The 25,141-nt window shown below is 49.0% G+C and overlaps 1 protein-coding gene across 3 annotated transcripts in view; it reads right to left on the bottom strand.

Moving 5' to 3' along the window:
* Positions 1-612: 612 nt before the first annotated feature.
* Wdr89 (WD repeat domain 89) overlaps positions 613-25,141 on the bottom strand; it is a 47,603-nt gene continuing 23,074 nt past the window's right edge. For all 3 annotated transcript variants that reach the window (XM_052185652.1, XM_052185650.1, XM_052185651.1), the window contains exon 2: positions 613-2,428. In XM_052185652.1, coding sequence (XP_052041612.1) covers positions 1,240-2,424 — 1,185 coding nt within the window. In that variant the 5' untranslated portion in view covers positions 2,425-2,428 and the 3' untranslated portion in view covers positions 613-1,239. The remainder of the gene's footprint in view (positions 2,429-25,141) is intronic.

Genomic DNA, 25,141 nt, shown 5'->3' with positions numbered 1-25,141 from the left:
CTTACCTTTATACATAAAACAAGATACCCAAACTTAAAAGTATTAACTTCTTTTATTAAGGCACTTTACAAAACATTTTTTTAAGAAAAATGACAAAATTAGCAGTAAATGAGGCCTGGTAGGTAGAGCTGCTGAGAAGCCCAAGGACTGGACTGATTCCTGGGACCCACAGGGAAGAAAGGGAATGCACGCACACACGCACACACGCACGCATGCACGCACGCACACATCCACCCCCCACAGGCAATAAACAAGGCTTCAAGTGTAAAATGATGGGTGATATAAGAAAGAATATTTAATCATATAGTATTTTTGAAAGGCTATTTTGAAACAAAATTGCCGTGCTGTTGTATTTTTCTTTTGCCTATCTTACACTAAGTCTCGAAATGAATCTAGTAAGTTAATTTCTTTTTTCATCATCAAAGTACCTGAGTGCTGGCTGACCAAGTGTAAATATAGTATATTAAAGTACAGATGTGCCGGGCTGTGGTGGCGCACACCTTTAATCCCAGCACTTGGGGAGGGAGAGGCAGGCGGATTTCTGAATTTGAGGCCAGCCTCATCTACAGAGTGAGTTCCAGGACAGCCAGGGCTACACAGAGAAACCCTGTCTTGAAAAAAAAACCAAAAAAAAAAAAAAAAAGGTACAGATGCTCCTGATTAATTAAAAAAAACAAAGTACAGATACAAGTAATTATCAAATATATTTTTCTCATTTTAGGAAAATATTATACTTTATTTCTAAAAAGTAAACCTCTGCTCGGACTCTCTAGAACGCGCTGATTTCGGTGGCCCGAGGTGATGCAGTAAGCGTAGTGAGGAGGCAAGTGCTCTTCAAATGACCAAACAGTCGGATGCCGTATACACAGCGTGTCGTTTCAAACGTAAGAAGCTGAGTTTAAACCCATAACCCGAACCACCCGCTCCCTTGCCTCCACAGCTCTCTACAGAAGATTCCTCTTCAGAGCTATTTCTTCAAACCTAACATTTACTAACTCAACAGATGGGTTTCAAAATGGCTTGTAATTTCCCTGTCAAGTCACTGATTTTTATACTCAACTGGAGGCTTTAAAAATATCGTAGAATATGTCTGAACCTGAATTAAACCATTCTCGATATTCGTGAGGGGTGGTGGTGGGGCTAGCTGCCTGCTTTTACAGATAAGCTTTAAAGGGACGGACTAAAGGTAGCAAAAAATGACTTAAAACTGGATGAGCTCTTCAAATTCCCAGCATGACGTCACTGCTGTTTCCTTTTCTTGTAAGAATCGCTGCTGTGGACTCGAACTCGCTGCTGCACAGAGGATGCAATTTTCAAGCTGTCTTTCTTTGTGAAGGTCTTTTCCATAGCTCCAGGTTTCCAAAGCAATAGCTGTGCATCTTCTCCTCCGGTCAGCAAAGAATCCTCGGACACGTTCCAACAGAAAGAACGGACAGTGGCTGTGTGTCCACCATGAAGGCTGGTCACGTGGCTCAGTCCTGCCGCGGTGCAGCTCAGTAAGTGAATCTTTCCGGTGTTGGTTCCTCCAATAACAAACAATCTGTCCATCTTCTCATGATACAGGCCACCAATCAGATAGTCCAAATGACCTTCTTTCACATCCGTTATCTCTCTCACATCCTGGATGTTCAAACATGTAATTGGCTCATCTGTATCCAGGTGATTAAGATCCCACCAACAGAACCCTTCATCATGTGTCATGCAGTAAATTTGCTTATAATCTCTTCCACACCAACCAATACAGCTCACTGATGAAACGGAGTTACAGGTGGCAACCAATGCATCCTCTTCATTATCAATACTGAGATCAAACACATTTACCAGACCATCAGTTGACCCTGAGACAACCATGTTGGGATTGCTGGGATGGAAACGCACTTGAGTGATGTCATCACTGTGTGTCTCTGAGTAGGCACCGAGTGGGTCCCTAGGAGACAGATCCTGAGATGTGAACCTTGCATCCCAAAATACCAACAGTGCATCATCATCAACTTTTTCAGCACCAGCACAAATGACATGATCTTTGCAGTTGACATCAAAACTGATAAAACTATTGGAAGGGTAACCCTTGAACAACTGCGCAGGCTTTTCGCTGGCTGACCGAGCATCCCAACATTTTACAGTGCCGTCTGTGCTTGCAGAAAAGACACTGTCACAGGAATTGGCAAACCTGACTCCATTCAGAAGCCCAGGAGAGCCACTGAATTCTCGTAGCAGATTTAGTGTCTCTTTATCATATATTCTTATCCATCCATTTGAACACAGAGCAGCAACCAAGCCTCCTCGTTCTGCGTGTGCAGTCTTCGCTGTGTCTATGCCAAGCAGGTAAGTGGGCTCTGTCGGTTCCGAGGACCGTCTAACAATACGCAGGTTCGCAAACTGGTCCGCAATCTTCTCCATGACAGTAGCAACATCCACGGACATAAAACTGCAATGAAGATATGAAAATTAAAATTAATCTCAGAATTTTTCTAAAAGTGCATCTGAGTCAAAGCCCTTTGGGTGGATGCTGCTGAGCCTCTGCTGTGCAGCACTCGGGGCTGAGTCACTCAGAGAGGCCTCTCCTTTCGCCTTTTGTACTCAGATGCGGCATAGTCCCTGGACATGCATGCTCGCCTGTCTCTCTCTCTCTCCTCTCTCTCTCTCTCTCTCTCTCTCTCTCTCTCTCTCTCTCTCTCTCTCTCTCTCTGATGCTACTTCTGCTATGCTGACATTTCCCAAGCTCCACTGCAAAGCTATGACTTTCTCTCTTTCGCTTCCTCGCAGTTTGCCAGTCCTTGACAGGTTATGTCTCTGCCACGGAAATGGGCCAATTCAAACCTCATTAGGTTATATTAAAGGCAGGTTGATTGGGAAGCTGCTCTCGGGCGAGTTCACTGGCCCAGAGGACTGAGGCCAGGGACGTTGCCATGGGGAGTGTGGGAGGGGGAGAGAAAGGGCACTTGCAAGGCAGAGCTAGAAGAGCAGAAGAGACAGACCAAAATAGACCTCTGGATTACACAGGAGGAGCCTCTGGGGGAGGGCAGCCTAGCCCCTGGGCTGGAAAGCTCAGGGTTGGGGCAAGATATGGGCTGAGGATGTTGGGAGAACCTGGAGGCCAGGTCTGCTTTGGTGTGTAAAATATGTACCTCAGTTCCTTGTCCCAGGGTCTGAAACCAAACAGTCCTGTTGGTGTCTGAACCACTAATATAAATTGAACTATAACATTCTAGAATGAAACAACTGAAATAAATCTCTAATATTTTAATCAGTTTCCTTCCAGGATCTAACTAAAACTCAGCTGCCTTTCATCAAATCACTCTTTTTTTTTTAATTTTGGTTTTTCAAGACAGGATTTTACTGTGTAGTGCATGCTGTCCTGGAACTCACACTGTAAGCAGGCTGGCCTGAAACTCAGAGATGTTCATCTTCTATCCTCCTGCCTCCAGAGTGCTGGGACTTAAAATGTGTGTCGCAACCACCCGCCTCAAGTCACTCTTAATACAGAACTTGCCATATTTTATGATAATCAGAGTTAGAAAGCAGCAGCTCCTCAGCGTGCAAACACTATTACTGATCCCACTCATATCCGCTGCACTTGGAATCACCATCTCCTGTCCTCAACTGTTTCATGTAACGTTAATTTAAATAGAGATGTCTAGGCAAAAAATAATCCCCCCCAAAATATTCATGACTTAACCCTGGGTCCTGAGGCCGCAGATGGAATGAAGGCTGCTAACCAACCTCATTTAAAACTGACCTTAAAATAGGAGATTATCCTAGATTATCTGAGTAAACCTAGTATAATCACGAGTGTTTTTAAAAGTGGAAGTGGGGAGGGCAGAAGCACGTAAGAAGTGGAGAGATATGATGTTGCTGGCTTTTAATGAAAGGGACATCCTGGGACTGGGGAGACTATGAGCTGCTGCTAGTTCTGCCTAGTTTGTTTTCAATTTGTTACAAGGTAGTTAGTTATCTGGGAACAGGAATTTGAATTGAGAAACTGCCTCCATCGGATTGGCCTACAGTCAAGTCTGGGGGCATTTTCCTTACTAATGATTGATGTGGAAGCCTCCCACCCACCCACACGGCACCATCTCTGGGCAATTGGTCCTGGGTGCTACCAGAATGAGTAAGCCAAGGGGAGCAAGTCAGTAAGCAGCACTCCTCCATGGCCTCTGCATCAGCTCCTGCCTCCATCTTCCTGCTCTGATTTCTATAATAGGTAGTAGGCTATAAAATGTTATTTTTGGTCATGGTGTTTTACTACAACAATAGAACCCCTAACTAAGATTGTGTTTCCAGAGAACTGTTTGGTTACCAGTACCCACTCAGGACAGCTCACAACCACCTATAACTTGTGTTCCAAGGGATACCATACCTTCTGGCCTCTGCAGTCACTCACACATAAGTGATATGCGCACACACATGGACATATACATACACATAATAAAACATTTAAAGGGGCAGACACATATGCCAAGGAATGCAGGTGACCTCAAGAAACTGGAAAAGGCAAGGAAGCATTTCTTTCCAGAGCTTTCCAGTGGATATCCACCCAGACTTCTGACATTTGAAATTATAAGACAGCGTACTTGCTCTTTTTTGAGCTACCTATAGTCACTTGCTGCAGCACTGTGGAAACTAATAACGTTTGCAGTCGAGAGTGCTGGAGAAGTACTTTCAGTCAGCAGAAGCTCCTAAATGATAGAACTGGGAGATAAACCTAGATGATCTGGCTTCAGAAAACATGCTCTTAAACACTGCACTGGGTTGCCTCTCTAAAGGAGAACAAGTTTAAAGCCTGGAAATAAATATGCATACTTCTAGCTGGGCAGTGGTGGCGCACGCCTGTGATCCCAGCACTTGGGAGGCAGAGGCAGGCGGATTTCTGAGTTCGAGGCCAGCCTGGTCTACAGAGTAAGTTTCAGGACAGCAAGGGCTATACAGAGAAACCCTGTCTCGAAAAAAACAGAAACAACAACAAAAAATGCATACTTTTTGCTTTCATTTTCTTTTCTATTTTTTCAAATCAGGGTTCTCATGTGGCCCCAGATGACTTCAAATTCACGCTGCAGTGGAAGCTGGCCTTGACCTTTTGATCTTGCCTCTACCTTCCAAGTATCATGGGCATAGTCCACCACACCTAGCTCTGTCTGAATTTTTTCCATCGCACTTTTCACCAATGAATATTTTTGGTGCCCCTCCTGCCCCTGAGTACCAAGTTCTAGAATCGCAGGCAGCCAGCAGGATTCCATCAGTATAGCTCTCACAGCTCCATGCTTAGCATGGACTTTTTCTGTCGCTCTAGTGAGTGCCACACCTGCCCCTGGTCAGAACCTTTCAAGCTGGGCCAATCTCCCACATTTCCTGCATGAGTCACTCACTCCTATCCAGGTCACAGTGTACATAAGTCATCCCCACTGACCCCCTGCCCACCAACCATCCTAAAGAGGCCTCTGGTTCCCTAACACATTACCCATCTATTCAATTTTACTTTTTATTTATTTATTTTTCTTGAGACAGTCTTTTTTATACTAATTATGTACAGACCTTGTCATTATTGCTAAGACAATTATACAATATTTACATCCAAAAGAAGGACCCACAAGCACCCTCTAGGTGTTGGTATCTGCAGGGAATCCTTGATTGCGTTGCTTTTTCTACTGAGAGACAACTATATTCATTGTATTCTCAATCTTGTTTATAAAATTAATTATTAAAGTGGCAATTTTATAATTCATTAATGACACGATCTAATTTTAATAGAATAGATATAACAGTGGACGAATGCTTTTGGGCTTGATTGATGTTAGAATAACATGGATGTCGCTGATCATTTGCTTCATGATAAAGTCAAAAGTTTACAGCTGCAAGTCATTGATATTTAGCCTTTATAATATCAAGCTTATCAATATTCTTAACACTATTGTAATTTTATTTTTGTTTATTAATACCAAATTCTTTCCCCCCTTTTTTGTTAAAAATAGGTTCTTTTCTCATACAATGCATCCTGCTTACAGATTCCCCTCCCTCTACTCCTCCCACCAGCTCTCCCATTGAGATCCCACTCCCATTCTGACGCTCAGTAGAAAAGAACAGGCTTCTAAGAGATAATAAAGCATAACAAAATAAAATATAATGAAACAAAAACCATCACCCTGAAATTGGGGAAGGCAAACCAACAGAAGGAAAAGAGCTACAGGAAAAGTCACGAGAGCCAGACACCCGCTTGCACACGTTCGTACACACACTCCCGAGTTCCACAAAAGCACAAACTGAAGGCTGTCATATACACAGGAGGCCCTAGGACAGACCCGTGTAGGCGCCAGCTTGCAGCTTCTGCCTCTGTGAGTTCAAATAAGCTTTGCTCCGTTGATTAAAAATGGCCTGTTTTCCTGGTGTCTCAGTCCCCTCTCGCTCCCCTCTCACTCCTCTCAGTCCCCTCACTCCCACTCCTCCTCTCAGTCCCCTCTCGCTCCCACACTCCTCCTCTCACTCCCACACTCCTCCTCTCAGTCCTCCTCTCACTCCCACACTCCTCCTCTCAGTCCCCTCTCACTCCCACACTCCTCCTCTCAGTCCCCTCTCACTCCCACACTCCTCCTCTCAGTCCCCTCTCACTCCCACACTCCTCCTCTCAGTCCCCTCTCACTCCCACACTCCTCCTCTCAGTCCCCTCTCACTCCCACTCCTCCTCTCAGTCCCCTCTCACTCCCACACTCCTCCTCTCAGTCCCCTCTCACTCCCACACTCCTCCTCTCAGTCTCCTCTCACTCCCACACTCCTCCTCTCAGTCCCCTCTCACTCCCACACTCCTCCTCTCAGTCTCCTCTCACTCCCACACTCCTCCTCTCAGTCCTCCTCTCACTCCCACACTCCTCCTCTCAGTCCTCCTCTCACTCCCACACTCCTCCTCTCAGTCCTCCTCTCACTCCCACACTCCTCCTCTCAGTCCCCTCTCACTCCCACACTCCTCCTCTCAGTCCCCTCTTGCTCCCACACTCCTCCTCTCAGTCCCCTCTCACTCCCACACTCCTCCTCTCAGTCCCCTCTCACTCCCACACTCCTCCTCTCAGTCCTCCTCTCACTCCCACACTCCTCCTCTCAGTCCTCCTCTCACTCCCACACTCCTCCTCTCAGTCCCCTCTTGCTCCCACACTCCTCCTCTCAGTCCCCTCTCACTCCCACACTCCTCCTCTCACTCCCACACTCCTCCTCTCAGTCCTCCTCTCACTCCCACACTCCTCCTCTCAGTCCCCTCTTGCTCCCACACTCCTCCTCTCAGTCCCCTCTCACTCCCACACTCCTCCTCTCAGTCCCCTCTCACTCCCACACTCCTCCTCTCAGTCCTCCTCTCACTCCCACACTCCTCCTCTCAGTCTCATCTCACTCCCACACTCCTCCTCTCAGTCCCCTCTCACTCCCACACTCCTCCTCTCACTCCCACACTCCTCCTCTCAGTCCTCCTCTCACTCCCACACTCCTCCTCTCAGTCCCCTCTCACTCCCACACTCCTCCTCTCAGTCCTCCTCTCACTCCCACACTCCTCCTCTCAGTCCCCTCTCACTCCCACACTCCTCCTCTCAGTCCCCTCTCACTCCCACACTCCTCCTCTCACTCCCACACTCCTCCTCTCAGTCCTCCTCTCACTCCCACACTCCTCCTCTCAGTCCTCCTCTCACTCCCACACTCCTCCTCTCAGTCCCCTCTCAATCCCACACTCCTCCTCTCAGTCCCCTCTCACTCCCACACTCCTCCTCTCAGTCCCCTCTCACTCCCACACTCCTCCTCTCACTCCCACACTCCTCCTCTCAGTCCCCTCTCACTCCCACACTCCTCCTCTCAGTCCCCTCTCACTCCCACACTCCTCCTCTCACTCCCACACTCCTCCTCTCAGTCCTCCTCTCACTCCCACACTCCTCCTCTCAGTCCCCTCTTGCTCCCACACTCCTCCTCTCAGTCCCCTCTCACTCCCACACTCCTCCTCTCAGTCCCCTCTCACTCCCACACTCCTCCTCTCAGTCCCCTCTCACTCCCACTCCTCCTCTCAGTCCCCTCTCACTCCCACACTCCTCCTCTCAGTCCCCTCTCACTCCCACACTCCTCCTCTCAGTCTCCTCTCACTCCCACACTCCTCCTCTCAGTCCCCTCTCACTCCCACACTCCTCCTCTCAGTCTCCTCTCACTCCCACACTCCTCCTCTCAGTCCTCCTCTCACTCCCACACTCCTCCTCTCAGTCCTCCTCTCACTCCCACACTCCTCCTCTCAGTCCTCCTCTCACTCCCACACTCCTCCTCTCAGTCCCCTCTCACTCCCACACTCCTCCTCTCAGTCCCCTCTTGCTCCCACACTCCTCCTCTCAGTCCCCTCTCACTCCCACACTCCTCCTCTCAGTCCCCTCTCACTCCCACACTCCTCCTCTCAGTCCTCCTCTCACTCCCACACTCCTCCTCTCAGTCCTCCTCTCACTCCCACACTCCTCCTCTCAGTCCCCTCTTGCTCCCACACTCCTCCTCTCAGTCCCCTCTCGCTCCCACACTCCTCCTCCCACTCCCACACTCCTCCTCTCAGTCCTCCTCTCACTCCCACACTCCTCCTCTCAGTCTCCTCTCACTCCCACACTCCTCCTCTCAGTCCCCTCTCACTCCCACACTCCTCCTCTCAGTCCTCCTCTCACTCCAACACTCCTCCTCTCAGTCCCCTCTCACTCCCACACTCCTCCTCTCAGTCCTCCTCTCACTCCCACACTCCTCCTCTCAGTCCCCTCTCACTCCCACACTCCTCCTCTCAGTCCCCTCTCACTCCCACACTCCTCCTCTCACTCCCACACTCCTCCTCTCACTCCCACACTCCTCCTCTCAGTCCTCCTCTCACTCCCACACTCCTCCTCTCAGTCCCCTCTCACTCCCACACTCCTCCTCTCAGTCCCCTCTCACTCCCACACTCCTCCTCTCAGTCCCCTCTCACTCCCACACTCCTCCTCTCAGTCCTCCTCTCACTCCCACACTCCTCCTCTCAGTCCCCTCTCACTCCCACACTCCTCCTCTCAGTCCCCTCTCACTCCCACACTCCTCCTCTCACTCCCACACTCCTCCTCTCAGTCCTCCTCTCACTCCCACACTCCTCCTCTCAGTCCCCTCTTGCTCCCACACTCCTCCTCTCAGTCCCCTCTCACTCCCACACTCCTCCTCTCAGTCCCCTCTCACTCCCACACTCCTCCTCTCAGTCCTCCTCTCACTCCCACACTCCTCCTCTCAGTCCCCTCTCACTCCCAAACTCCTCCTCTCAGTCCCCTCTTGCTCCCACACTCCTCCTCTCAGTCCCCTCTCACTCCCACACTCCTCCTCTCACTCCCACACTCCTCCTCTCAGTCCTCCTCTCACTCCCACACTCCTCCTCTCAGTCCCCTCTCACTCCCACACTCCTCCTCTCAGTCCTCCTCTCACTCCCACACTCCTCCTCTCAGTCCCCTCTCACTCCCACACTCCTCCTCTCAGTCCCCTCTCACTCCCACACTCCTCCTCTCACTCCCACACTCCTCCTCTCAGTCCTCCTCTCACTCCCACACTCCTCCTCTCAGTCCCCTCTTGCTCCCACACTCCTCCTCTCAGTCCCCTCTCACTCCCACACTCCTCCTCTCACTCCCACACTCCTCCTCTCAGTCCCCTCTCACTCCCACACTCCTCCTCTCAGTCCCCTCTTGCTCCCACACTCCTCCTCTCAGTCCCCTCTCACTCCCACACTCCTCCTCTCAGTCCTCCTCTCACTCCCACACTCCTCCTCTCAGTCCTCCTCTCACTCCCACACTCCTCCTCTCAGTCCCCTCTTGCTCCCACACTCCTCCTCTCAGTCCCCTCTCACTCCCACACTCCTCCTCTCACTCCCACACTCTTCCTCTCAGTCCTCCTCTCACTCCCACACTCCTCCTCTCAGTCTTCTCTCACTCCCACACTCCTCCTCTCAGTCCCCTCTCACTCCCACACTCCTCCTCTCAGTCCTCCTCTCACTCCCACACTCCTCCTCTCAGTCCCCTCTCACTCCCACACTCCTCCTCTCAGTCCTCCTCTCACTCCCACACTCCTCCTCTCAGTCCCCTCTCACTCCCACACTCCTCCTCTCAGTCCCCTCTCACTCCCACACTCCTCCTCTCAGTCCTCCTCTCACTCCCACACTCCTCCTCTCAGTCCTCCTCTCACTCCCACACTCCTCCTCTCACTCCCACACTCCTCCTCTCAGTCCTCCTCTCACTCCCACACTCCTCCTCTCAGTCCCCTCTCGCTCCCACACTCCTCCTCTCAGTCCCCTCTCACTCCCACACTCCTCCTCTCAGTCCTCCTCTCGCTCCCACACTCCTCCTCTCAGTCCCCTCTTGCTCCCACACTCTTCCTCTCAGTCCCCCCTCACTCCCACACTCCTCCTCTCAGTCCTCCTCTCACTCCCACACTCCTCCTCTCAGTCCCCTCTCACTCCCACACTCCTCCTCTCAGTCCCCTCTCACTCCCACACTCCTCCTCTCAGTCCTCCTCTCACTCCCACACTCCTCCTCTCAGTCCTCCTCTCACTCCCACACTCCTCCTCTCAGTCCTCCTCTCACTCCCACACTCCTCCTCTCAGTCCTCCTCTCACTCCCACACTCCTCCTCTCAGTCTCCTCTCACTCCCACACTCCTCCTCTCAGTCCCCTCTCGCTCCCACACTCCTCCTCTCAGTCCCCTCTCACTCCCACACTCCTCCTCTCAGTCCCCTCTCACTCCCACACTCCTCCTCTCACTCCCACACTCCTCCTCTCAGTCCTCCTCTCACTCCCACACTCCTCCTCTCAGTCCCCTCTCACTCCCACACTCCTCCTCTCAGTCCTCCTCTCACTCCCACACTCCTCCTCTCAGTCCCCTCTCACTCCCACACTCCTCCTCTCAGTCCCCTCTCACTCCCACACTCCTCCTCTCACTCCCACACTCCTCCTCTCAGTCCTCCTCTCACTCCCACACTCCTCCTCTCAGTCCCCTCTTGCTCCCACACTCCTCCTCTCAGTCCCCTCTCACTCCCACACTCCTCCTCTCACTCCCACACTCCTCCTCTCAGTCCCCTCTCACTCCCACACTCCTCCTCTCAGTCCCCTCTTGCTCCCACACTCCTCCTCTCAGTCCCCTCTCACTCCCACACTCCTCCTCTCAGTCCTCCTCTCACTCCCACACTCCTCCTCTCAGTCCTCCTCTCACTCCCACACTCCTCCTCTCAGTCCCCTCTCACTCCCACACTCCTCCTCTCAGTCCCCTCTCACTCCCACACTCCTCCTCTCACTCCCACACTCCTCCTCTCAGTCCTCCTCTCACTCCCACACTCCTCCTCTCAGTCCCCTCTTGCTCCCACACTCCTCCTCTCAGTCCCCTCTCACTCCCACACTCCTCCTCTCAGTCCCCTCTCACTCCCACACTCCTCCTCTCAGTCCCCTCTCACTCCCACTCCTCCTCTCAGTCCCCTCTCACTCCCACACTCCTCCTCTCAGTCCCCTCTCACTCCCACACTCCTCCTCTCAGTCTCCTCTCACTCCCACACTCCTCCTCTCAGTCCCCTCTCACTCCCACACTCCTCCTCTCAGTCTCCTCTCACTCCCACACTCCTCCTCTCAGTCCTCCTCTCACTCCCACACTCCTCCTCTCAGTCCTCCTCTCACTCCCACACTCCTCCTCTCAGTCCTCCTCTCACTCCCACACTCCTCCTCTCAGTCCCCTCTCACTCCCACACTCCTCCTCTCAGTCCCCTCTTGCTCCCACACTCCTCCTCTCAGTCCCCTCTCACTCCCACACTCCTCCTCTCAGTCCCCTCTCACTCCCACACTCCTCCTCTCAGTCCTCCTCTCACTCCCACACTCCTCCTCTCAGTCCTCCTCTCACTCCCACACTCCTCCTCTCAGTCCCCTCTTGCTCCCACACTCCTCCTCTCAGTCCCCTCTCGCTCCCACACTCCTCCTCCCACTCCCACACTCCTCCTCTCAGTCCTCCTCTCACTCCCACACTCCTCCTCTCAGTCTCCTCTCACTCCCACACTCCTCCTCTCAGTCCCCTCTCACTCCCACACTCCTCCTCTCAGTCCTCCTCTCACTCCAACACTCCTCCTCTCAGTCCCCTCTCACTCCCACACTCCTCCTCTCAGTCCTCCTCTCACTCCCACACTCCTCCTCTCAGTCCCCTCTCACTCCCACACTCCTCCTCTCAGTCCCCTCTCACTCCCACACTCCTCCTCTCACTCCCACACTCCTCCTCTCACTCCCACACTCCTCCTCTCAGTCCTCCTCTCACTCCCACACTCCTCCTCTCAGTCCCCTCTCACTCCCACACTCCTCCTCTCAGTCCCCTCTCACTCCCACACTCCTCCTCTCAGTCCCCTCTCACTCCCACACTCCTCCTCTCAGTCCTCCTCTCACTCCCACACTCCTCCTCTCAGTCCCCTCTCACTCCCACACTCCTCCTCTCAGTCCCCTCTCACTCCCACACTCCTCCTCTCACTCCCACACTCCTCCTCTCAGTCCTCCTCTCACTCCCACACTCCTCCTCTCAGTCCCCTCTTGCTCCCACACTCCTCCTCTCAGTCCCCTCTCACTCCCACACTCCTCCTCTCAGTCCCCTCTCACTCCCACACTCCTCCTCTCAGTCCTCCTCTCACTCCCACACTCCTCCTCTCAGTCCCCTCTCACTCCCACACTCCTCCTCTCAGTCCCCTCTTGCTCCCACACTCCTCCTCTCAGTCCCCTCTCACTCCCACACTCCTCCTCTCACTCCCACACTCCTCCTCTCAGTCCTCCTCTCACTCCCACACTCCTCCTCTCAGTCCCCTCTCACTCCCACACTCCTCCTCTCAGTCCTCCTCTCACTCCCACACTCCTCCTCTCAGTCCCCTCTCACTCCCACACTCCTCCTCTCAGTCCCCTCTCACTCCCACACTCCTCCTCTCACTCCCACACTCCTCCTCTCAGTCCTCCTCTCACTCCCACACTCCTCCTCTCAGTCCCCTCTTGCTCCCACACTCCTCCTCTCAGTCCCCTCTCACTCCCACACTCCTCCTCTCACTCCCACACTCCTCCTCTCAGTCCCCTCTCACTCCCACACTCCTCCTCTCAGTCCCCTCTTGCTCCCACACTCCTCCTCTCAGTCCCCTCTCACTCCCACACTCCTCCTCTCAGTCCTCTCACTCCCACACTCCTCCTCTCAGTCCTCCTCTCACTCCCACACTCCTCCTCTCAGTCCCCTCTTGCTCCCACACTCCTCCTCTCAGTCCCCTCTCACTCCCACACTCCTCCTCTCACTCCCACACTCTTCCTCTCAGTCCTCCTCTCACTCCCACACTCCTCCTCTCAGTCTTCTCTCACTCCCACACTCCTCCTCTCAGTCCCCTCTCACTCCCACACTCCTCCTCTCAGTCCTCCTCTCACTCCCACACTCCTCCTCTCAGTCCCCTCTCACTCCCACACTCCTCCTCTCAGTCCTCCTCTCACTCCCACACTCCTCCTCTCAGTCCCCTCTCACTCCCACACTCCTCCTCTCAGTCCCCTCTCACTCCCACACTCCTCCTCTCAGTCCTCCTCTCACTCCCACACTCCTCCTCTCAGTCCTCCTCTCACTCCCACACTCCTCCTCTCACTCCCACACTCCTCCTCTCAGTCCTCCTCTCACTCCCACACTCCTCCTCTCAGTCCCCTCTCGCTCCCACACTCCTCCTCTCAGTCCCCTCTCACTCCCACACTCCTCCTCTCAGTCCTCCTCTCGCTCCCACACTCCTCCTCTCAGTCCCCTCTTGCTCCCACACTCTTCCTCTCAGTCCCCCCTCACTCCCACACTCCTCCTCTCAGTCCTCCTCTCACTCCCACACTCCTCCTCTCAGTCCCCTCTCACTCCCACACTCCTCCTCTCAGTCCCCTCTCACTCCCACACTCCTCCTCTCAGTCCTCCTCTCACTCCCACACTCCTCCTCTCAGTCCTCCTCTCACTCCCACACTCCTCCTCTCAGTCCTCCTCTCACTCCCACACTCCTCCTCTCAGTCCTCCTCTCACTCCCACACTCCTCCTCTCAGTCTCCTCTCACTCCCACACTCCTCCTCTCAGTCCCCTCTCGCTCCCACACTCCTCCTCTCAGTCCCCTCTCACTCCCACACTCCTCCTCTCAGTCCCCTCTCACTCCCACACTCCTCCTCTCAGTCCCCTCTCACTCCCACACTCCTCCTCTCAGTCCCCTCTCGCTCCCACACTCCTCCTCTCAGTCCTCCTCTCACTCCCACACTCCTCTTCTCAGTCCTCCTCTCACTCCCACACTCCTCCTCTCAGTCCCCTCTCACTCCCACACTCCTCCTCTCACTCCCACACTCCTCCTCTCAGTCCCCTCTCACTCCCACACTCCTCCTCTCAGTCCCCTCTCACTCCCACACTCCTCCTCTCAGTCCCCTCTCACTCCCACACTCCTCCTCTCAGTCCCCTCTCGCTCCTACACTCCTCCTCTCAGTCCCCTCTCACTCCCACACTCCTCCTCTCACTCCCACACTCCTCCTCTCAGTCCCCTCTCACTCCCACACTCCTCCTCTCAGTCCTCCTCTCACTCCCACACTCCTCCTCTCAGTCCTCCTCTCACTCCCACACCCCTCCTCTCAGTCTCCTCTCACTCCCACACTCCTCCTCTCAGTCCCCTCTTGCTCCCACACTCCTCCTCTCAGTCCCCTCCCACTCCCACACTCCTCCTCTCAGTCCTCCTCTCAGTCCCACACTCCTCCTCTCAGTCCCCTCTCACTCCCACACTCCTCCTCTCAGTCCCCCTCCCACTCCCACACTCCTCCTCTCAGTCCCCTCTTGCTCCCACACTCCTTCCACCTCGACTTCCTCTGGGTTCCAGAGACAGAGTCGTTCTGTGTAACCCTAGAACTCGCTATGTAGACCAGGGTGGGCTCAACCTCAGACCTCTGCCCACCTCTGCTCCATGAGAAGGAAGCTGCACCTGACACTGCTAACTTGGCCAAGAACCTGAGCCTCGTCTTGGGCTTAGGAGAAAGTGCATTACTACTATTCTGCTAAAGGAACATAGCAATAAAATATCTCCTGACACATTGCTACACCTATTGATCAGTGTATTGCTGAGTCCTCATCAAAAAGGCTTCTTGTCATCATGGTAAATGGGAGTTCACAAAGACACCTACAACTGGACAATGTGAAGAGGCTGGGAGACTTTGGAGCACTCAGCTGAAGAATGTGTCTTTATCAAGCCCCTCCCTGTGAGGCTCAAAAATGTGGAACTGGTGACAGAAAGATGACAAGAGTTAGAGGTGATGGAGGCTCCAAAGGAACAGTACAACAGCACTAATAAACATGTAAGATCGCAGAGACTGTGACATTACACATAAGACCAGCACACGTAGCCAGGCGGTGGTGGTGGCACACGCCTGTAATCCCAGCACTGTGGGAGGCAGAGCCAGGCAGATTTCTGAGTTCGAGGCCAGCCTGGTCTACAGAGTGAGTTCCAGGACAGCCAAGGCTACACAGAGAAACCCTGTCTTGAAAAAACCAAATCCAAAAAACCAAACAAACAAACAAAAGACCAGCACACGTTCAAAACAAACAAAATCCCAGCACTAAAGAGCGGAAGTGGACAAAAGCCCTGCCCTTACCCAAGACGCTATATGCTACCTGCTGGGATATGGAAAAATCAGTTTTCTCCAATGGAATGAGTGCCCCTGGTAGCTTAGCCTCCTCCTCCTCCTCCTCCTCATCATCCTCATCATCACTACTATAACTGATTTTTCCAGATAGGGTTTGGCTGGCCTCGAACTCAGAGATCTGGTTGCCACCGCCTCCTGAGTGCTATGACTGAAGGCATGTATGCATATATGCATCTGCACTATTTTTGTTTATTTTATTGGTTTTCTATCTTAGTTTGTCTGTTTTGATTTTCGTTGTTCTATTGTTTCTCTTGTTTTGGTTGCTGTTTCTTTTGAGGGAGGCTTAGGGGAGGTTTGAGAGATAGAATATGAAGTTGGGTAGACATAGGGAGACTCTGGGAGGAAATAGGGGAGGGGCAAGAATATGACAAAATATATTGTATGAAAATTTTTTAAATAAAAAATTGAAAGTATATACTGTGTAAAATTCTCAAATAAATAAAAAATTAAATGCAAAAAAAAAAAAAAAAAAAGTCCCAACAACAACAATCTCACCTAGTACTGTCAGGGCTGGAGGGATAGCTCAGTGATTAAGAGCCACAGGTTTATTCCCAGTGCCCACATGTGACTCACAAATGTTTGTTACTCGTTTCAGAGGATACAGCATTCTCTGTCCCAGACCCCACAAGCCTCCATGATCCACAAGGTAAAATGAAACTCGAATCAGAACCATCTTTACGGAGCTCTGTCAAAATTTCCAGAGTCTGACCTCAGGGTTTACTCTTCTTACACATAAGCAAGTGAACTTTGGGGAAAGATTTCCATGTGGCAACTGTCACAAAGCTTTAGGCACAGCTACATAGAAACTGGCTAGCACAGTAGAAAGCACCTGTGAGCTGTGAAATAATAATGAATTCTCCTGACAGATAAACAGTGCTCAGGGCAAGAACTCAGAGAGGAGAGGTTTATAATAAGCCAAAGGAAGGTTCTATTGGTGGAGGGTGCTAAGGACAAGGGCCTTTCGTAAGGATGGGTTCCAGTCGCTGAGATACAAACAAAGCCTTAGGAGCTAAGAAAGGCTCAGGATGCTGGGGGATTCTGGTGTAGGTTGGTGCCTAATAGAATAGCAAATGGTGACCAGATAGACTGTTTGACCACTTTCACAGTGGCATTCCAGGTGACCAGACATCACTCATTTTTTTCCTTTGAAGAAAATAGGCCCCTGTGATTGCCAGTCTTGACAATCCTGTTTCTCTGATGCTTACTCTAAGCTCTGCATTCTATAATTCTCTACAAAACCAAGCTAGCCTCAAGATAGTAGAGCAGCAGAGAAGGCAAGTGGTAGCGGTAAACTAAGCATATCCCATGGTATTTCCAAGCTATAGAGATTATTTTCACACACAGACACAAACAATATGACAGTTTAATCTATTATAGGAAAACACACACACAAAAGTCCTTAAGCCTTAACACATAAATATGCAAGTAAGTCATATGTGAAATACAGCATCTTACGACTCTATAGTTAATTCTCAATCATACATACTAAGGAATCATTCCAGAATGAATACATTTACTTCAATTTATAGGTCCCATGTGAGGTTCTTCCCCTATAATCCATGTCCAAGTTCCCAAGAGATCCCTGGGGTATCTTTACTTCATACTCTTACAAGGTGAACTGAACTCATATTTATTCTTCCAAGTGCTCCGTTTGGCAGGAGATCCCACCTCTCTATATATATTCATTTACATTTCCAAGTGTTTGCAGAAATTTCTTCTTACATATGCCCTGCTATGCCTCTAAGTTAAAGTGATCATTTGTTGTCCTTCTAGCATCTCTCTCTCTCTCTCTCTCTCTCTCTCTCTCTCTCCTCTCTCTCTCTCTCTCTCTCTTTTCTTCTTTTTTTTGAGAGGGGATCTCATGCATGCCATGGCAGTCTCAAACTTAGCATGTAGCCAAGGCTAGCCCTGAACAGCTGAAACTCCTCCTTGCACCTTCCAAGTACTTAGATTATAAGTATGGGCCACTATATCTGGCTTCCAACAAAATTCTTTGAAAATTCTATTTGCTCAATTTCGGTCAGTGATATATATATAGGTTACTTAAATTAGTAAGGGTTACCACTCATTCAACACCCAAATGACACTTTTGGACCATGGGTTCTTTAAAATATAAAATTAAGTCAATATATTACACATATTTTGGATATTTGTTTTTATTATTTTTCTGAAGATTGTGGGTATGTGTATGTCAGTGTATGAACATATGCACAGGAGCGCAAGTGGCCACAGAGGCCAGAAGAAAACACTGGATCTCTTGGAGCTGGTAGTTAGTTTTGAGCTGTCTGACATGGACGCAGCAATTATACTTGCATTTTCTGTAAGAGCAGGCTTGTGTTCTTAACTTGTGAGCTCTCTCCAGCCCCAGATTACATGTACTTTAACATGACCAAAATGACCCAGAAATGTTTACATTGTCCCGCCTTCCCCTTTCAGTCCAGCTATTGGTTGTTAGCTCTTTATTAAACCAATCAGCAAGTGAGGAGGGTGTATCTTTACAAAATATGGAGGCAGGTGATGACCAGAAGAATAACAATACCAAAATCCAGCCAGTACTCATATCACTGCCACAGAATTAACAACTGAAAAATACAAAGACAACCTGCTCACAGTGCACCCAACAGTTCAGCTTAACGAGACATAACAGCTTAAATATGGGCAGGTGACGTAACACAATTAGTGTTTGTCTAGCTGCACAAAGCCCTGAGTTCAATACCTAGCACTACATACACTGGCATGGTGGCAGAGGTGGGGACAGGAGGATCAGGAGCTCAAGGTCATCTCCAGCAATATAATGAGTTTGAGAGCAGCCTAGGACACATGCATTTTTGTCTCAAAAAATGATATTTCTTAAAAAGAAAGAAAAAAAGAGAGCAACAGGGAAAAGAAAAGGCCACCTGAAGAGAAAGGCTTTCAGGGCAGGGGTGGGACGCTGCCTCTGCTCCTTCCCCAGCACCGACAGGAGACAAGAGGAGGTCCAGAATGACGGGAAGCACTGACGTGAACATTGTGAGAGTTGGATTGGCTAAAAGCATTTCTTCTGGGCCAGGCTCCTGCCACCCAAACTGAAGATGTGAGCTCAGAAAGCACAGCACCAGCTCTCCAGGCGGTCCCTTGCATCCCGCACATACCCTGTGCTGTGTGTGTGCACACATACACAAAGAAATGCAATTTTTAAAACACACATTTTTTCTTCACCCAACGTGGCTGGTCGATGAGCCACAGGATGCAGCAGCCAGACAAACCCAACTTACATTCACACCTCACTGCACTGGGGACGGAGACAACGACGAGCTCATCTTGACAAATAATTCTCTTAGCTCTGATTAAGAAACAGTACAAGGGTGAGGGAAATTGCCCAGTGGTTAACAGCACTAGCTGTTTTTCCATAGGACCTGGGTTCAAATCTCAGTAGTCACTTGGTGACTCATTACTATCTGTAACCAGGGATCCAACACTTTCTTTAGCTTCCAACGACATCCAGCATGCATGTGGTACACATACATACATACATACATACAAGCAAAATACTATTCATTCACATAAAAAGGAAGATGAAAGAAACAGTAGAAACCTAGCAGTGCCAGTCACAGAATTCTCAGGTCACACTAGAACTGAGTGGGCTTGATCTACAGCAAGGAATTTGTGAACTCATGAATAATGCTTTAAACTTGGTAAAAACTCCATAGCTGGGAAGTTCTAGGCCCCAGGAGGAACTTACTGCTGCTCTCTGCTAAACGGACATGTTGCTAAATTGCCTTCTAAACAGTAATACTGAGTTCCAGGGCAACAAGAGCTTCCCAATGAAACTCAGAATGAGCCCTAACCACTACAGACACCTCGTATGGCATTATTCAGCAGCACCTCCAGGACACGGGGGCACAAGCCTGTAATCCTGACACGTGGAGATGGAGCAGGAAGAACAGGAGATGGAGGATATCCTTGGCTCTGCAGACCTTATCTTGATGAAACTCATTGTCTGTGAAATTCATATCTGCTATCTGCTAAAAAATAAATAGATGAAAATTCACACTGGGCTTTGAGTCTTTAAAAATTGTACTTTGTGTGTGTGTGTGTGTGTGTGTTTGTATTAGTGTTCTGCCTAGATGTATATATAAGTGACATGTCTGCAGTATCCTCAGGAGGGCAGAACGGGTACTGGGGTCCTTTGAACTGGAGTCATATACAGATATTAGCCCCCCTGAGAGTACAGGAAACTGAATCCAGGTCCTCTAGAAAAGTATTTTAACAGCAGAGCCATTTTTCCAGCCTTACATTAGGCTTTTTAAGGAAACTCTAAGTTAATTCTACACACTGACAGAGAAAAGAAGGAAGCAGTATGGCAGAAAACCCATGTTTCAACACAAAAATGGTCACGACTAGAGTAACTGTTCTTTATTTTTTTGACCTATATTCCTTGTTTTCTTTTTCTTTCTTTTTTCTTTCTTTTTTTCTTCTTTCTTTCTTTCTCTTTCTTTCTTTCTTTCTTTCTCTTTCTTTCTTTCTTTCTTTCCTTCCTTCCTTCCTTTCTTCCTTCCTTCCTTCCTTCCTTCCTTCCTTCCTTCCTTCCTTCCAGACAGGGTCTTGTGTATCTCAGACTGGTCACAGACTGGATATGGACAACTTGAGTTTCTGATCCTCCTGCCTCTATGACCCCAGAGGTGACTACAAGCTTGCATTACCACACCCAGCTTTATGCAGTGCTGGGACAAAGCCAGGTAAGCACTCTACCAACTGAGCTATACTCCGAGTCTCACTATCTTTCTCTTTCAAAAAATCTTTTGAAAAATAAATCAACTAAGTATGGTGACGCCTGCACCCTCCCCCCCTTTACTTAGGAGGTAGAGACAAGAGAATCAGAAAAGAGTTATAAGTAATCTACGGCTACCTAGAACATTTGAGGGCAATCTGGGTCTACATAGGGTACTGTATGAGTAAATTATTATTATTGTTGTTGCTGCTGCTGTTGTTGTTGTTTGAGACAGGGTTTCTCTGCATAGCTCTGGCTGTCTCACTCTGTAGACCAGGCTGGCCTCAAACTCAGAAATCCACCTGTCTCTGCCTCCCAAGTGCTGGAATTAAAGGCGTGTGCCTCCGAGCCAGTTACTGCCTGGCTTATGAGTAAATTATATATATATATATATGTATGTATATGTATGTATGTATATGTATGTATGTGTGTATATATATCCCCCCCCCCCCCCGTGGAATCAATATAGAGTACAGAACAGTAAAGAGCCCCCACTTCCTTTTGCAGCTCTCATCCAGCACAGTCACAGTACTCAGTTATTAGAAGTGGAGACGTCAATTGCACATATTTAAGAATGGACAGAATGATCAAATTCCTCCCTCCCACCCTCCATGCAGCATCCCCCAGTTTCTGGACTTGGCACCAGCTCCAGGGTCAAACCCGGATTACCCTAATCCAATACCAGCAATCCCACTACTTCCAGCAGTAACTGGCTCGGAGGTTCAGTCTGCACGAGCATCCTTGCTGATGACAAGCAGCCCATCTCCAGCCCACCACCTCCAGCATGGAGCAAAGCCAGATGATGAAAGCAACTTTATAAATGCTCGACATTCCCTGACTGCTTAGCTACCTCGTAAGTTTCAACACAGACAATAGCAATTTTAACATTAATTATGATGCTGATAATGGTTCAGGGCGCTGTGACAGATTCTGATTTCATAGCCTAGATTGGCTAGAGCTTGTGATATAGCCAAGGCTACACACTTGGGTTCTGCTGCCACTGCTGCCCTAGTATTAATAATGTTTACAGGTGGGCTGGAGAGATGGCTCAGTGGTTAAGAGCACTGGCTGCTCTCCCGAAGGTCCTGAGTTCAATTCCCAGCAACCACATGGTGGCTCACAACCATCTGTAATTGGATCTAATGCCCTCTTCTGGGGTGTCTGAAGACAGCGACAGTGTACTCATATACGTCAAATAAATAAATAAATCTTAAAAAAATTTAATAATAATAATGTTTACAGGTAATCCAAGTCTTAGGTGTGTTGCTGATATAAGACAGCTTTCTTTCTTTCTTTCTTTCTTTTTTTTTTTTAAAGATTTATTTATTATTATATCTAAGTACACTGTAGCTGTCTTCAGATGCACCAGAAGAGGGCATCAGATCTCTTTAGGGATGGTTGTGAGCCACCATGTGGTTGCTGGGATTTGAACTCAGGACCTTCGGAAGAGTAGTTAGTGCTCTTAACCACTGAGCCATCTCTCCAGCCCCAGGACAGCTTTCAAACGAGAAAATCAGGAGCAGATTTTTTAGAAGTCAAACTTAATCACTACTGGATAGAGGAACTCTGATTTTCTTTTATTCACTCAGTTCCTACTCTTTCTTTTAACTGTTTAAAATAAAGGGGGAAGGGAGGAGGGAAGAATTTTTGCAGGCTCTTTATAATAATAGTTCTTCGTGCTAAAGAAAAAAAACAAAAACAAGCCTCTAAAACTTTTCACAGAACTCCATCTGCTAAACTTCTGAATATTCCAACAATGTATACATATTTCTTAATATATGATACAATCAACATAGTTCAAAATTTACCAAATCTATTGTTTTGGAATATTTATATCTTCAAGCCTCTTTCCTTCCCCAGGAGGCAGTAAATATCACTAGTTTCTTAGGAGTATTTTCAGAGGCTGTCAACTTGGAATTTAATGTAAATATTACAGGGAAGTATTTTTAGCTCAATAAAAACCTGCCAGTGTGGTACAATAAAAAAAAGCAATAGCTTTACAAAACAACTCTTTCAATTTCAAACTCTGCTCTGGCACAAGAATCTCCTTTCCCTAAACACTTGCCTGCATTACTGAGGCAAAGCCAAAATAAAATCTCAAGAATTCTCCCTGAAGAAGTCAGCTGAGGGTTGGGGAGGAAGCCCCAGTAAGCTCAGGCATAAACATTCACACACCCTACCCAAGCAAAGGGAGGAGCTGCAAAGGCCTCATCTTCAAGGGCCTCAGGCAGAGTGAGAAATGAGAGGCAGTCCACGGAAAGCAATGGCTTGGGACCTAGCAGAGCAGCACATGGTACAGGGACATTCAGTGGGAGCTCAGCAGGGACACTGGTTGTTCTCACACCCAGCTGAGGCTTTGCCAATGGAAGAGATGCATGGCACATCTGCATCAGATGATGAAGGGCAGACTTCTCCACCTTCTCTTCGTCTACCTGCTGGTGGGTCCCAGAGGACTTCAGGACGCATGGCAGAGCCCACAGAAAGCACGAACCTAAGGGGACTGTTGCTAGTTCATCAACTTTGCACATGTATTTCCCATGTGGTAAAGAGACCCAACAAACGCCCATCCCCAAACTCTGATCTCTTTGACTTTTGATAGTACCCATCATTTATTAAAACAATTTAGACCCAGGGCTGAAGAATGGCAGGCAAGGGATGACAGGCCTGCCGTCCCCAAGGTGGGGAAACAAATCAGGAAGATGCCTGGGGCTCAAGGGCCACCCAGCCAGTCCAGGGACCCTGTCTTAAAGTAGGTGACACCTGAGCATATCTTCTCTAGCCTCCATATGTACAAACACACACACACACACACACACTCATAAACGTGCCTGCACATCCATATACAAAGACATTAATTTAAAAAAGAAACTCAAACTTTCAAAAACTATAACCCTGGGTTAAAGCTGTCGCTCAGGTGGTGTAATGTCTGCCTACCGTGAATGAAGCACCGTAGACACCTGATGTACCGGCTCCCAGGTACGACTCCGCAGCACTCAGGAGCCAGGGGAGGGGGATAACTTAATGTTATCTTTAGATATATATTGAGTTCTAGGCCAGCCAAGGCAACAAGAGAACCTGACTCAAAACAAAACAAAACTGTAAAATCCCACTGTACTAACTAGCGGAGGTGCTGGGTGGAGGCACAAGGCTATAAATGCCCCACTCTAGAAGCAGAGGCAAGGCTACCGCGAGCTCCATATCCGCTTGGTTACCCAGAGACCCTGCCTTACAAAACACCTGGAATCAAAACCTAAATGCCTACCTAGAGCCCATTCCTGTTCTCATTCTCTCGTGCTCTGTCCGTCTGTCCATCCATCAGTCTCTCCCTCCATCTCCCCCACAATTGACTGAATCCAATTTGAACTAAATACATTTTTTTAGCTGGGCAGTGGTGGCGCACGCCTGTAATCCCAGCACTCTGGGAGGCAGAGGCAGGGGGATTTCTGAGTTTGAGGCCAGCCTGGTCTACAGAGTGAGTTCCAGGACAGTCAGGGCTACACAGAGAAACCCTGTCTCAAAAAAAAAAAAAAAAAAAAAAAAAAAACCCAAAATCCAAAAACCAAACAAACAAAGAAACATTTTTTAAAAAAATATAGTACTTCTTAGAAAAAGTATATAACATACTATCCCACCTTTAGAAAAAAGTGTTTATGTTAGGCTGATCTCAAACTTGCTAAGTAGCAAGGATGGCCTTGAACTTCTGATGCTCCCACCTTTAAGTCTCTAACAGCTGAGAAATACAGGTGTGGCTACTGCAAGCCAATCATGCACCCCTACCAGCAGAAGAACTACACCATCAGCCCACAGTGAAGGTACTTCTATTCCTGTCATTCAGCCTATCTGATACATGCACAGGAGACATACCCTGTGAGACACACTGCAATGGTTTTTTGTTCGTCCGTGTATGTGTGTGTGTGTGATGCATACGTGAGTGCAGGTACACAGGCATGTGTATGCTGTGTGCAGAAGCCTGAACTGACTTCAGTAGTCTTCCTCAATCTCTCTCTACCCTGCATGAGGCCCACAGGTAAACCCACAGTTACCATCACGACTAATCCAAGAAGCCAGCTTATTATAAGAACCATGGGGACCATGCCTCGCCCAGCTGGCTTTTACGTGGGTTCTGGGGATCTGAACTCTTGAGGACCTCACACGTGCCAAAAGTGCTTTATTCACTGAGCCATCAGGCCAGCCCTGAGTTCTGTTTGTTTGTTTGTTTGTTTGTTTTTGTTTTGTTTTTGAGACAGGTCTGCCTCAAGCTCACTATGTGGTCAAGAATAATGCTGAATTTTGATTCTCCTGTTACCTCTGGAGTAAGGGCTTCAGGGGTACACTACCAAGTCTGGCTCATATATAACAATCCCAAGTGTGATTGTGTCTATTCTACCAACGAGAAAAGCAAGGCAAATATGTGGCAGAGCTGATTTTCAAATTTAAACATTTGCCTTGCGGAGCTCATGCTCTTGACCTCTATACTGCACTGCTGCTGTTAGCATTTTAAAGTCGATTACTTTGTTGCCTCTAAATAAATATACTCCCACCTCTTTTTAAGGGAAATACTAGCAAACATTCAGAAACAGCAGCTTCTAATGCCTAATGTCACCTGCTTGTATCAAGGTCAATGGAAATCTCATGGAAAAAAACAATTAGTGAAATAAATTGCATAGTAGCTCTATAGCAGATATCAAAGAGAGGTAATATATAGTGCACAG

Source organism: Apodemus sylvaticus, chromosome 6 (genome assembly GCF_947179515.1).
Source record: "Apodemus sylvaticus chromosome 6, mApoSyl1.1, whole genome shotgun sequence".
NCBI classification, from domain to species: Eukaryota; Metazoa; Chordata; class Mammalia; order Rodentia; family Muridae; genus Apodemus; species Apodemus sylvaticus.
Note: the sequence above shows the minus strand (reverse complement) of the source record. Positions and strands in the feature narration are given on the sequence as shown.